The sequence below is a fragment of the Caretta caretta genome, chromosome 21, assembly GCF_965140235.1.
Source record: "Caretta caretta isolate rCarCar2 chromosome 21, rCarCar1.hap1, whole genome shotgun sequence".
Lineage (NCBI taxonomy): Eukaryota > Metazoa > Chordata > Testudines > Cheloniidae > Caretta > Caretta caretta.
Genome location: NC_134226.1, coordinates 5561811 through 5576888, shown reverse-complemented (window position 1 = coordinate 5576888; position 15078 = coordinate 5561811). Strand labels below are relative to the sequence as shown.

At 43.0% G+C, this 15078-nt stretch overlaps 1 protein-coding gene across 1 annotated transcript in view; it reads left to right on the top strand.

Annotated features, from left to right (window-relative positions):
* LOC125625262 (complement receptor type 1) overlaps positions 1–15078 on the top strand; it is a 52398-nt gene that overhangs the window by 10290 nt on the left and 27030 nt on the right. The window contains exons 4-12 of the mRNA XM_075122124.1: positions 1220–1334; positions 4379–4538; positions 5772–5960; positions 6494–6593; positions 8833–8918; positions 9966–10178; positions 11732–11914; positions 12639–12827; positions 13417–13599. Coding sequence (XP_074978225.1) covers positions 4451–4538; positions 5772–5960; positions 6494–6593; positions 8833–8918; positions 9966–10178; positions 11732–11914; positions 12639–12827; positions 13417–13599 — 1231 coding nt within the window. The 5' untranslated portion in view covers positions 1220–1334; positions 4379–4450. The remainder of the gene's footprint in view (positions 1–1219; positions 1335–4378; positions 4539–5771; positions 5961–6493; positions 6594–8832; positions 8919–9965; positions 10179–11731; positions 11915–12638; positions 12828–13416; positions 13600–15078) is intronic.

Here is a 15078-nt window from a genome sequence, read left to right as displayed (position 1 = left end):
CGCTTAGTAATCTGTTCCAATAATTGCTTTTCCTAATATCTAACCTAATCTTTCTGTTGCTGTAAACTAAGTCAATTTCTTCTTGTCCTACCCTCAGTGGACAATAGATTGTCCTCTTTACAGCAACCTTTTACATATTTGAAGACTGATCTCATGCCCTCCCCCACCCCCCAGCCATCTCTTCTCTCCTCCAAACATGTCCCATTCTTTCAACTTTCCCTCATAGTTCATGTTTTGTAAACCTCTCTTTTTTTATTGCTCTCCTCTGGACTCTTTCTGATTTGTTCACTTCTTTCTTAAAGTGTCAGGTTTCAGAGTAGCAGCCGTGTTAGTCTGTATTCGCAAAAAGAAAAGGAGTACTTGTGGCACCTTAGTTTGGTTAGTCTCTAAGGTGCCACAAGTACTCCTTTTCTGTTTTCTTAGTGTGGTGCCCAAAACAGGACCCAGCACTCCAGCTGAGGCTGCAGCAGTGCTCACCAGCCCCGAGGAGAGTGGAACAATTCCCTCCTCTGTCTTACATAGCAAACTCCTGTTAATACACCCCAAAACATTGTTTGCCTTTTTTTGCAACAGCATCACACAGTTGATTCAGGAGACAAAGTACAGCATTTGACATTTTGGGCAGCGTGGCTGGTATTTTCAGAAGGGTCAAAGGGAGGGTCCATTTCCCCTGAGCTCCTTTGAAAATTCCAGCCTGTATCATTTTTGAATGAGTCAGAGACACTTGGAGAAACTATTGAAAAACCTCCATCATAAAATACCATCAGGGTAAGGAGGCATCTACTCATATGATATACACAAACTGTTGTGGGTTTTCCACTGAAACGATCCCTGTCATAAATGCAAAATAGGTAGTCCTTTGCAGTACAGTAGTTATATCCCGGCTGGCAAGTCCACTAGTCTTTGCTCTTGGAACAATGAACTATTCAACCAAATTCCGGAGAACCTTTTATTCATGTCATTTTCAGTAAAGAGTTGGCAGATTAGCGCAGTAAGTAAACAATTTCGACATCTGCTTCCTGCGAAATGAATTATCTAACATTTGATTGCAGCTTGAATAATTTGCTTCCTTGTCATTTTAGAGGAGGAGTTAATCATTTATAGATAAGCTGGTGCACCACCCTTCCCCCCCCGCCCCCCAGATCGAAACCTCATCTCAATTTCACCATATCTCAGCGTTTCTGTATGTATAAGCATATTGTGCTAACTTCTTGTTTAGCATGGTGATCCCTGGGTGCAGGACAGGCTAGACGGGAAAGTCAGAGATACCATTTCATCCTTCAGTAACCAAATAGACCTGAGTGCACTCTGCCGCCTGCTGACAAACCCTTCAGGTAAGTTGACTGTGATTGCAACCCAGCTACTTAAGGCAACATTCCTCTAAGAGAAGCCCAGGGAAAATGAGTTGGGGGGAAGCAGGAAATCCAGAACCATTTATTAAACCTCAATATAATCTATTCTAGCAAATATGCCCATGTGCACGGATATATTAGTAAACAAAGCCAGACCTAGCGGCGGGGGGGGGCTAGCAAAGCAGAACAACAGCAAGAAGTATTAGGTTTAAGGAAACGGGGAGGAGGGGAAAGGGGGCGAGACAGAGAATGTGACTCTAGGTGATGTTTAAAAAGAAGTATTGGTTGGAAGCTAATAACTTTTACAAGAGTCTCTTGCTGTTGTCTATATGGGACACATTTTGCAGTCATGGGGTAAGGTTTTTTTCAAAGGCTCCGAAGAGACTAAATGTCATTTTCAACAGTGACTCAGGCACTTAGGGTCTGATCCTGAACCATTAAAATCAATAGGAGTTTTGCCATTGACTTCCAGGGGAGCAGGTTCAAGCCCATAAATGCCTCAGGCACTTTTGAAAATGGGACTCAGGCACTTTTGAGATCTTCACCCCAATCACTACTGACTTGTACAAAACTCCAGTTGACTCTGTTTACATATTCTTCACATGGCTGTACGTACATATGGGTATAATGTATTGCACAGCAGTTGTGCTGACTCCACTGGGAGCTTTACCTGCCCATGTATGCTAGGGTTTGTTCCATAGAGATTTACGAATAGAGCAATTTTTTTTTCTGTCAGACTACTCTAATGGACTTAGAGAACTATATAAATTCTCTGGAAAGTGCAGATCAACTTATGTCCCTGTAGGCATTAATTTGGCTGCCTGGCTGGAAAGTGCCAATGTCCTGGCAATAACAAAGGTTTTAAAGAGAGCCTGACAAACTGATAAGCAGTTGGCATATATTTTGGGGACAGGTTTGTGCTTTGGGCAGTGAATTTGTTACCTTGTATCATGCGGAAAGCTCAGTTGTTAACTGAGGAGTCAAATAACTTTATGCAAAGGACAAAAAGGCTCTGAAGAGTTACAATAAACCTTCCAAACGGACACAGTGAGTTTCATTCTTATAAAACAATGCAATCATTCTTAACTCGGAATCCTTATTTCAGTTATGTTTTACCTTATTTTGCTACTGCAAATATCAGCTACATGTTGTACAATGGTTATATGTAGCTAGCTAATTTAATTGTTTAATAGAGGAGTAGAAATTAACATAAGCCTTTCCATTAATCCCCAATAAGAGCCCAATGAGACATAGCTAGTGTTCGTGCTCTTGCTCATCTAGTTTGAGTGCTCCATTGGCCCCATCCAGGGGTGAGACACTGTGGTGTTGCAGTTTCAGAGTTAACTGCCCCATTGACTCTCGCTCTCCTGGTTTTCCTCGAGGGCACCCTCTTACGGTTTCAGGTTCCCTGCCATCACCTCTCTTGGGTGAAGATTTGCATCTCTTTCCCTCCTGGCGAGAAGTTTAGGCTTGCTGTCCCTCTGCACCTTGAGAGATTTCCTGTAATTAACCTTTTCCCAGGGGCTACTACAGTCTGTACTAGCTACCAACCAGTCATCACAAAGCCAAATGCGTTTATTCTTAGGGTAAAAGAACTACAGAGTAAACATACAAAAATAAATAAAAGTTCCTATACGTATGCTAAAAGTATCCAGAGGTCCATCAGTCTTGTGGGACCCGGGTAAGCTAAAGTCCTTCCAACCCTTTTATAAGGGTTGAGGCCCCCCCCCTTGGACAGAGGGTCCTGTGTCCATTTGCTGAATCGAAAGGAGGCCATGTGAGTTAGTTTAAACTCCGCCTTTTTACCACTTTCTTTGTCTGTGGAATATCCAGTTTGACCTACTATATATGAAGCTCCCCAGGGAGGTGTTCGCATCCTGAGTGATTCACCTTAATCACCCTCCCCCCCCCCCACATTATCTTTGGTTCCTGGAGGAGCTGTTGTCGCCTTCCCCCACACCAAAGTTGCAGACAATCCCTGGCCCAGAGTGATGCACAACCCATTCATAAAATGAACACTATGTGGTCCCCAAAGATAATTCATGCAATTGCAATATCTGTCACAACTGACAGAAACAAATGGCTTTGATGGTTTGTTCTTTATCTATTCATGACTGTTTCTGTGAATGGGTACAGATGGGGAAACTGAGGCACAGAGTGGTGATGTTACTTGCCTGTGTTTGTCACAACAGGCCAGTAGCACAGCCAGGGATAGAACCCAAATCTCTTGAGTCCCAGGCCGCTGTTGTCTCCTTTAAACCACCCTGCCCTCCATTATTAGAAGTATTAGGACTTGAGAATTGGAGGTTGGCTCGAGCCATGTTAATCACATAACTTACGAGGTTAATGCAGGGTGTGTTGTTGAACCCGGAAGTGTGCCAAGACTCGGGCATTTCTGTTTACCGTGCTGTGAATGTTCCCTGGGAAAGTGAGATGTGAGGTAGGTTTCAGTAGATGGAAAAATTAAATAACAACTTCCTATTTATTGGGATTTTATTTTTCATTTGAAGAAAAACCATGACCTCAAAAAAGGCAAAGAAATGCGTCTGATTAAAGCCTGTAGGAGTTATGTGAAACTTGCCGTCAACCCCTTGTTTTCTTATTGTAGGGATGTTTGACTTCACCCCGGCTCTCAACTTTCCCCACCTTGCTTCTGTTTTTAATAGCCGAGGCTAGATCCTCAGCAGGTGTAAATCAGGGTGGCTCCACTGGCTTCGAATGACCCCAGTGGGTGGAATGACCCCAGTCTGCACCTGCTGAGGGCATGGCTCACTGACGTCTGTTGTAAAGTGCTTTGAGATCTACTGATGAACAGCGCTATGCGGGAGCTAGGTATTATATTCTGTTTATCATTACTTGTATGACCGAGCTCCTAGGAGCCACAGTCATGGACCAGGACCCTCGGGGCTAGCCACTGTACAAACACAGGCCAAAGAGATGGTCTCTGCCCCAAGGAGCTTACAATGTATGTCCATCCTAAATGTATTTGAAACACTTTACTCCCCTCCATCCCCATATTTTTACAGATCTTTAGTCTGGAAAGTGATGTACTAACGTCCTTGTTAGGTCTGCAAGAAGAGAACGTGACATAAAGAAAGATGGAATCTTTAAGCCCTGGAAAACCACGTTCTTACATAGCCACCATTCCGCTGTTACTTGCTGCTGCATTCGTTGTTGCTGTACACAGTGAGTAAACATGAGTATCCGGCAAATCCATCTGGGTAAAATAAGAACCAGCCTGAGCATCCAGTGAAATCTCCGTGTGAGGAACCTCTTTTTGGAGGTTCATATAACTTTGTTGTTTTCCTCTGATCATTTTTCTTGCTGCCTCTGCACTTCTGGGCCTTGGACAGTCTAAAATTCCACTAGAAGTTTATCAGCAGTCTCGCAAGAGACCAGACTCTGTCTTCCCAGTGCCCTTAGGGCTTGATGTTTTTTCCACACCCACCACCTTGTGCATCATTTACATAAGTGCAAAGTGTGTGTAAAGTGCTTCCAAATGAGGATTGTAGTGCAATACATCCACTTTGCACTGGTATAAATGAGTGCACAAGGTGTAAGGCAACAGTTAACTGGAGACCCTCTTCAAGTTCTTGAGACGTAAGAGGCTTGGAAAAATGTGCATATTTTGGGGTGATGAACAATCTGTGCTTAACATCAGGCTGGTGGCTTGACATTCAGGATTTCTCCGGGTTGCATCCAAGATCGCAGGACTCTTGAGGCCTCCCTCATCATGGGTGCTCATAACTGGGGGGATGACTGGTGGCAAGAGTAGGCCACAAAGTTTTCTTCGCCTTTTAAGGACCTAAGCAGGACAACAACAATTTCTTTTTGAGTTGATTCTAGCCCTTCCCCCCCACACACCTTTTGGCCATTCCTTTCCTCTTTGTCCATCAGCTGGTGCCAATAGACCAGGTCTGCGTCACCTCCAATGACTTACCCTTTTCCACCTGGTTTCAAAGTGTAGAATAAACTGGGTACAAGGATACTAGCTTTGGTTCTACCTTAGCAGCTCCGGTCCTGCTGCTTATCCGCCTTCTAGGACCCAGCCTGCAGTGTTTTGTGTCACAGCTGGAGACGCAGCGACCATCACAGCGATGGTGGGGAAGGGCATATTATGTTCTGTCCAAACAAGCTGCAGAGAAAATAATTCTTGCATCCTTATCCTCCCCTTACAGATGGGAAGATTGTTTTCCTGACTTTAAGGAGAACTTAGATTTGTTTGATGCCAAAAAAAAATTTTAAGCCAAATCTTTGAGAGAACCAGGTGGAGTGGCAGGGGTCAGTTAGGAGGGAGAGCTCAAGTATTTTGTTTACAACCCTTCTGCTATTCCAAGAAAGGACACTTTAGTAAATGAGGTCTGGACAATAGCATGTTTTCCTAGTTCCATATTTTTGACACCTCTGTTTTGTCACTAGGTGATTGTGGTGTGCCACCACGTTTTACTTCTGCTGAGCTGAAGGAGGAGTACAGAACTCAGAGTAAGTTTGCTGTTGGGAGCAAAGTGGAATACAACTGTCGCCCAGGTTATACCAAGATACAACGAAAGTTATATCTTTGGTGCACGCTATACTCTCAATGGTCATACACCAGAGAGCTTTGCAAGGGTGAGTATTTTGTTTTTTTTACTTTTCTTTTTTAAACTAATTGATTTTCATCAGCCCTTTTTGATTAAAGAGCATAATGAGAGGGACTGTATGCCTGGAGGGAGGGGTTAAGTTCACTGATGTGATATGAAGGCTTTCACCACTAAATTACCTGTTCGTATCTGAAACCTGGCTGCTCCTTGCTCTTCATGGGCAACTCCAAAGATGTCTACAAAGGTTTCCTTCCGCTCTGGAGCTTTAAAACACAATGCTAAAAATGGATTTTGAACCTTAAATAATAGACTACTCCAGGCTGGAAGAAGTTATAACTGTCACAAGTGAAATATTCACATGCACAAAAACATGGTAATGGAACGGAGTTTGATTTAAACAAACACATGCACAAATTCCAAGTTAAGTCTGGCTCTGTATCCGGAGCTGACAAAAAGTGAGTAGAGTTTTGATGGAGACAGAATCTTTGGTTCTTTTATGGTTACATTTTACTGAGTCAAGACACACAAATCAAGAATAATTCCAGTCTTATTTCTTTCTAGCAAGATCATGCCCTCACCCCGGAGAGCCAGAAAATGGCAGACTTGTTATTCTAACAGATCTCATGTTTGGTTCAACAATAAACTTCATCTGTGAAGAGGGGTGAGTAATGGGCAGCTTGTGCTGATAGATGTATAGGTTTTTAATTTCCAAAGGGACCATTATGATTATCTAGTCTGATCTCCTGTATAACACCGCCCAGAACGTTTCACCCATTGATGATCAAGCCCATATTTGTATTTGAGCTAGAACATACTTTTAGAAAGGATTCCAATCTTGATTTGGAGATTTCACCACATCCCTAGGTAGGTTGCTCAAATAGTTAATACCTTCCACTGTTAAATTCAGGCTACATACAAGGCACAAATTGTTACCTTGTTTCAGCTTCCAGCCATTGGATCTTTCTATGCCTTTTTCTGCTAAATTAAAGAGGTCTCTATTATCCAGTCTTCTAGCCGTGTAGGTACTTCCAGACCGTCCATGACCAAGTCACCTCTTAACCTTCTCTTTGAAAAGCAAAATGGATTGAGCTTCCTCCACCCTAATGAGGCAGATTTCCCCAGCCTCAGATCATTCTTGTAGCCTTTTTCTGCACTCTTCCCAATTCAATATCTTTTTTTTGAAGTGTGAACACCAGAACTGGATTCAGAATTTTTGTGGTAGCCTCATGGCTACTATATATAAAGGTAATACCACCTCCCAACTCACACTGAGTTGTCCCCTGCTTGTATATCCATGTATCGCATTAGCCCTCTTAGCCACAGCATCTCACTTGGAGCTCATGTTCACTTGGTTATCCACCACGAGCCCTAAGTCCTTTTCAGAGCCACTGCTTTCCAGATACATGCTCCCCATTTTGGGTGACTTGCATTCTTTTTTCCTAGACCCATACCTTTGTATTTAGCTGTATTAAAATGTGTGGTGTTCAGATGAGCCCAGTTTACCAAGCAATCCAGATAACTCTAAAAAACTAACCTGGCCTTCTCATAATTTACCATTGCACCAATCTGTGTCATCTTCAGACTTCAATAGCAATGGTTTTATACTTTCTTCCAGATAACTGATCCAAATATTGAATAGCACTGGGCCAAGAATAGATTCCTGGGGGACCCCAGTAGAAAAGACCACTTTAAGGATTCTCCCACTCCCATACACTCTCCTTTTTTGAGCTATATCAGTTAAACCAGTTTTAATCTATTTAATATGTGCTACATTGATATATATCAACCAAAAATAAATGAATAAATATATATATTTTTGGTATAGTGCTGGTTTTTTAGTCAGAACGGCATGCGGTATTAAATCCAGTGCCTTACAGAAGTCTAAGTCTATTATATCAATGAGTTATCTTCATCAACCAAACTTCTAATCTAATGGAAAAAAACTATATCAAGTTTGTTTGATAAAATTTATTTTCCATAAAACCATGAAAGCTGCTATCCTTTCATTCTTTACTGATTGCATCCCATGTCAGCCATTCCATGACTTTGCCTGGGATCAATGTCAGGCTAACCAACAAGGGACTCTGGGATGGGGCATACAAACCCCAGGAAAAGGTTAATGAGCTGATGTATGCTCAGTCAGCCCCACCCTGCTACACCTGCTGTCAGGTGTCAGGTTTGGAGGGAGGAGTTAAAAGTAGAGCACACAGCTCAGCTGGGGGCAGACTGGGAAGGAGAGCAGACTTCCAGCTCTCACTCAGAGAGGCCTGGCTAAGGCCAGGAAAGGCTTGATAGACAGCTGCCTGCCAGGGACTCCCTGAGGGAAAGTGAGCATGACACAGGACTCTGTCTGATTTATCACCAGTGACCTACCTGCTGGTGCTGAGTAAGTCTGCTGCAGATGGTGGCCTGCCAGAAGGGGGTGACCAGATAAATAAAATACCTTTTGTTTCCTTACACCTGATTAGGGACCTGGCAATAGTTTTGTCCTAGGCCCAGTCAGATTCCCATGATCTTACCTCCTCTTGTGAAGGCCATGATGAATCATGGGAGATGTAGCCTCACCAGGGAGACCACTCTATATAGGAGAATGAGGCACCCAAGCTACAGCTCCAATGTGGCACTGTGGCAGCATTGTGGGATTAAAATATTTCAGTTTGGGGGCATTCTATTTTTCCATGAAACATGGAAAATGTCTGCAGAAAGCAGATAATTTTTTTTAAAAGCAACATTTAATTGAAAATCCAATTTGCTGTTGAAAAATAGTTTTGATGAAAATGTATTAACCAACCCTACTAATGATGATGTAAGAGAATCAAAGCCTTATTGATGCTGGACTAGGCAAGACATCCAATCTCAGTTTGTATCATGTAAGTTCCCTTCCCTGCTGTTTTATTCAGGTACAGACTAATTGGAGATGCAGAAAGAAAATGTGTGCTTCACGGATCACAAGTTACATGGGACAAAGAGGTTCCATACTGTCAAGGTGATTAGAGACTCTTAATAGCTTTGTGGGGAAAGTGTAATCAGGGTTAGACAATGAAAAGCATACTTTCTCCTGCTGGATGGATTCTGAAATACAACTCATTTATCATTTCACTGCATGCTAAATTCTTGAACGCTTCAGTTTTGTTTTCCTCTTGCACCATGCTGTAGAAAAACTTGTTAGCTTTTGAATCTGTTTGTTTGTGGGGTAGAAGCCCAAAAGAATCAGATTCTTGGTTAACAGAGCTTGGACCAGATCCCCAAGTAAATTGAATCAGACCCTTGCTCTTCAGTTATCTAGTAAAAAAGGAAAGGAGGACTTGTGGCACCTTAGAGACTAACCAATTTATTTGAGCATAAGCTTTCGTGAGCTACAGTTCACTTCATCGGATGCAACCGAAGCTTATGCTCAAATGAATTGGTTAGTCTCTAAGGTGCCACAAGTACGCCTTTTCTTTTTGCGAATACAGACTAACACGCCTGCTACTCTGAAACCAGATATATAGTATTAACATGCTTATAGCACAATCTCTAAGCACTTTACAGATATATTTATATTTAGGGATAACTTTGCCTGTCACTCATACGCAGTTATCCCTAGGATGGAAAGTGACAGCAAAAACTCCTCCCTTTGGAGAACGTGCCATAGAATCTTTAATATGCTTGAATGGGCAAGACCTCGATTTGATTTCTCCTCCTTCCTTCGGCTTTCATGACCCTTGAGTCTGTGCATCCACTCCCACCACACCCTGGCTGCATAACTACCTTAGGAAAGGTGCCCCGTTTTCTAGTCTTAAAAATCTTGTCTCGCATAGGGCCAGATCCCCAGCTGGTGTAAATGGGCATAGCTCCATTGTAGTCAATAGGCTAGGTCCTCTGCTGGTGAATCAGCGGTACTCCCTTGGTGTCAATGGTGCTACACTGATTTTAAACCACCTAAGGTTTTAATCCATTGCATTTCAGCCTCTTCTTCTCTTATAAGACTTTGGATATGACGTAAATTACATTCTCTCTTACTTCCCTTCTTTCCTTTTTTCCCCCTCTTCAGTGATACCTTGCCAGCCTCCTCCAGAAATAGATCATGGAACACATACTGGGACGACCATGGAGGAATTCAACTATGGAACATCTGTCACTTACCAGTGTGACAGTATAGAGAGGGGACAGGTTCCTTTCTCACTTATTGGAGAGCCCTCCATTCACTGTACGTCCACGGATAACGTAAATGGAGACTGGAGCGGGCCTGCCCCTGAATGCAAAGGTGATGGAATCCAATTACTGTAAAACATGGTGGCAGTGTGCACGTACGCATTCGCAACGTAAGTCGTAACGGTGCCACTGCTTAACAGATTGTCCCCAGGACTCCGACTCTTATTCCCACCCCTCAGCACATCTTCTTAGTAACACCCTTTGGAGAACAGAGCCTAGTCTGAGATTTGCAGAGACACTAAGGGGTGCAGGGAACTGCACTTCTTGTGTCCAGATTGGCCTCAGTTCCCACCTCACCCTACCAAGAACAACTGCCTGCTTTCCTTGGTCTGCCCACGTTCTGTGTTCCAACCCCTCCCTCAGGCAAGGAGCCAGGAAGCTTAAAGAGGCAGTTGGTGTCCGTATGGGAGGAGGAAGTGACATGGAATCCTAGAAAAGCTTCATGGGGGGAGACAGGCTGGCAACATGAGACTGACCACTGACATGGAGGAGAGAGGTGGACAAGGTCTTCTGCTTCTCAAAGGGAGAAGCCGTGCCAAGACAGAGAGGATGGAGCAGGGCTTGCAGCTGGGTGGGGAAGGAGAGGAGAAGAAGGAGAGAGGAGTAGAGTTTATTCAGCTTCCGTCCTCACTTAAGAGTCCTCTGAAGAAGAATACTGGAGCTGATCGAAATTTTTTCAACAAAGATTTTTATGTCAAAAAAAGTCCTTTTTTGAAAAAAAAGCAAATTGTTTTGCGAAAAACTGTCCACTTTACTAAAAATGTTTTATTTTTCATGTCATTGTTTTTAATGTTTTCCCCCCAAAACTCATATAAAATGTTATTGAAATGGCCATGGAACTTACTGAAAACCCCATTTTATGGGGTTTTTTTTAAATTGATCATATTTTTGATAAGACGTATGTGGGAAACAAATCTAATTATTTACTCACTTGAGAAATTATTCCTGTTGAGGTTTCTGCAGGTAAACCAGGAGCATATCTGCCTGTCTTCTTCACAGGAGACCAGATCTGAGTGTCTGTGTCAGCTATAAGTGCAGCTGGAACTCTGGAGAAATGATTTTATAATGTCCACAAATGATAAGCAACAAGACGGAGCAGTTCCAGCAGCTCCTGCTGCCCAATACCTCTCTTGTCAAAGACTGTAAGCACTGTGTGTGCTCTCACTCTCTTCCCCCGCCACCCCCAACACCATATCCCCACAATTGCCTGGGACAGAACTGCCTTTGCAGGTGGTCACAAATTCAGCAGGGGTAGTTTGACACTTTACTTGAATTAAGAAAAGGCTAGATGAAGACTAAAACTTGCCTACTAGGTTCGATCAAAACTGATGCCCCAAGGAATTTGAGAACATAGCATCAGACCCACTGATACTTTTCTGCTTTTCCTTAACACAATGTTTCAAATAGGTGGTTTCTGGGGGGGGGACAGGGGCAGGAGTGTTCAGACATGCCATGATATCTCTGCAGGGCCATGTGTATGTGCTTTCAAATCTGTTCATATCCTCCTGGTAAATAGATCTGATTCCTCAGAAGTATCTTCACTTCGTTTCCCAATTTTTAATATAACAGTAAACCTCCCAAGGTGACACTGTTTTTCTTACACAGTCATTCGCTGTGAACAGCCAAAAGTTGACCATGGAAAACAGGTGACTGGATATAGTCCTGTCTACACCTACAGAGCCTCCGTTCTGTTTGAGTGTGAACACCGCTACACCCTCAAAGGCAGTGACATACTTCAGTGCAATGAAAATAGTAGATGGGATCCTCAGTTACCAGTTTGTGAGCGAAGTAAGTGTCATATGGGGACTACGACCTCCTTCAAACTGACCCTGCAGCCCTTGTTCGCCCAAGTTTCAGGGACAGCCAGTTTGATGTCCCCTTTGTTTTAAGAGAGGAAATAGTGACTGCTGTGCAAGCCTGCATGCCACTGTGCTGACACAGCTCCATGACGCTTCGGTTAAATGACTTGTATGCTGAAAACAGGGATTCCAGTTTTATTCTATTGCAGGCAGTGTTGCCGAGTGAATAGAGCACTGAAGTGGGACTCAGGAGACCTGGGTTCTATCCCTGCTGAGTGACCTTGGGCAAGTCACTTCCTCGCTCTGTGGCCCAGTTTCCCCTGTAAAAGGGGAATAAGGATACTGACGTTCTTTGTAAAGTGCTTTGAGATCTACTGAAGAAGAGCCATGTATTGTTGTTTATGTATTTATTGTATAAGTTCTTATCCTGCACTCATCACCATAATGTCTGAGTGCCTTCCAGTATTGCATTAAATAATGTAACTATGCACCTGGCATGTGTTTTTTGTTTTGTTTTTTTTCCCCTCTCATCCTCTCCTCGGGAGAGAAGCATGTGCCATGGGGTTTCTTGTTTTGTGATAGGGTTTTAGGTTTTTGGGTTTGTTTGTTTGTTAATATACATGTCTTTCATGTCACATTCGTGTAGAGAAGAATTATTTCTCAATAAGATTTCCTGGTTATGTATGTCCTCAAACTTTTATTTTTACTCTTAGGTAGTTGTGATGACCCACCTTACATTCGTAATACTTTTCGAGATCATTCTAACAGGAACTTGTTTCCGGCTGGGACTGTAGTGAAATATAACTGTGTGGGAGGTTATGAGTTAATCCCTGGAATATCCTCTGCGAATGTTACCTGTCAGAAAGATTTTACATGGTCTGAACAGCAAGAATTTTGTCAGAGTAAGCATATTAATCTTTGGTTTAGCTTTCTTTGTTTTAATTGAGCTACAAAATTAACACAAATGTAGGAAGCTATACTCTATAGTCGATATGTGGTTCAAAGTAAGTGTGTGTCTGTCTGTCTTCTGGGAATTCTTACTTTAACAGTAGGAAGCAGGGTCAGAGTTAATTGTTTACACATTCATGAACAGATCTGTTGCTCCCACCCATGATCTCCATATTATCTAAGGCAGATTATAATCAAGGTGGATTCTACACAAAATTTATTGTAACACAGCAATCGGTGTTGTTTAGAAGCCTGCTGAAAACCAAAATACCGTGCCAACTTCAATTCAAATAGTTATCCAGAAGAAAACTGGAAAGGGTACTCCTCAATCCATGAGGCACGCCCAATAACACTCATGGCAGGAAGAAATGATTTGCTGTGTCTGTCGATGATATAAAACTTCCACCTAAAACCAGCCTCTTCAAAAATGTGAAGGAAATGCTGACTTTCTGTAGCTAGCAAAATGTTCAGCTGCTCCTTGTAAATGAATCTGCAGAATTGTTTTTGCTCTGATTTAACACTGGTGGTGGTGGTGTTTCACAGAAATTAGATGTCCCGATCCAGACATTACCAATGGAAGAGCGAGACCTACACAAGCAATCTATGAGTATGAGGACACGATTAGCATTGTTTGTAATCCTGGTAACGCCCTCAAGGACAATTATGGATCGATTAAGTGCGAACAGAATGGTGCATGGCATCCTGCATTACCAATTTGCGAACCAGGTATGTATAAATGATGAAGATCTCTGACATGGTGACCTGCTATCCCTGACCTACTCCCAAACAACGTAATTGCTGCATAATTATATATTTATATTATGGTAGCACACGGAGGCCCCAGTTGGGAAAGAGGGCCTCTCCCTTCACTCCCTCCCCCACCTCGTCCCTTCTTGCTTCCCCTCTTCGGCCTCTATCACCCTGAACCTCTGTCTCCCCCTTCAGTCCTCTCCTGAAAGGTCCTGAGGATCCTATGTCCTTCTTAGAACACTGATCCTGGTTTCCTGGACAAATTCCAGCTCTGCCATTGCACTCTGCCTCCCTCCGTTTCTCCTGCAGTTTCAAAAGGATGTGGTGTTTTTCGTCACTTAGGCCCTCATTCCACAAAGTCCTTGAGCACGTGCTTAACTCTAAGCACAGGCGTAGTGTTGATTTCAGTGGAGCCACTTCCATGCTTAACTTTAAGCACATGTTTAAGTGCTTTACTGAATTGGGACCTTGGAGAAATAGCTGCATTTCTCTGGTGGATGAAGTAGCTCTGGGCGTAACAGGTTGAAAAGTATGATAGAAATGCAGGGTCATTACAATGACTGACAGGTAGGCCAAATGCTACTGGCACAGAGGCATCTCACAAACATTCTTTCCGCTCCCTTGCTCTACCCTTCTTCCATCATGAGGCAAGCACACACAAAGGTAGTCAATGTATGTTGTTAGTGGCACAGAAGGAACAAAGTTGGTGAATGGCACTGCATGAGCTTACTAGTGGGGTGGTAGTGGTGTTGTAAGATTTTGGTTCATTCCAGCTCCCCACACCCAGTTCATTCCAGGGTACTTGCCCTGCGGGGTGTCAGCAGATCTCTGGTAAAAGAGGAGAAAAGGAACTGATGAAGGTTGGGGTCTGTAGTGGGTAGGCTGAGCTTCCTCTGAAGAAATCTGCCGGGAGAGTAGATGTATGAGTGACGGAGACAGACCCCATTGTTTGAGTCATCTTAAGTACACACAGCCCTCTGTGAACACAGAAAACAAGATCCCTGTGCTTGTAGCTGGACTGGCTTTGTGACCCGTTGACTCCATCCCATTTCAAAAAGTGGTTTGAGGGTACCACTATTTTCCTTCCACCCGAAGAAAGCATCACCCTACAGTGCTATTAGCCAGTTCCAATTTCACACACTTTTTCTTGGTGTCCATCCATTATCCTCCTTTGAATGTTTTTAGTTCTTTAAATTAGTCTGACTGAATCTCACATGATAGGTTCATCTCTATTTTACGGGGCTGTTGTTACAGTTTGCAAACCAGTTTGTATAAATGATGATGAACTCTGATACAGTGACCTCCCATCCCTGATTTTGAAAGGAACATCTAACACAAAGTGTAATTGCTGGTACTTCTATATTTATATTATGGTAGCACACAGAGGACTCAGTCAGGATCCAATGTCCCATTGTGCTGGGTGTGAAACCTTGGGGGAAGTATTTCTTCCGCTCT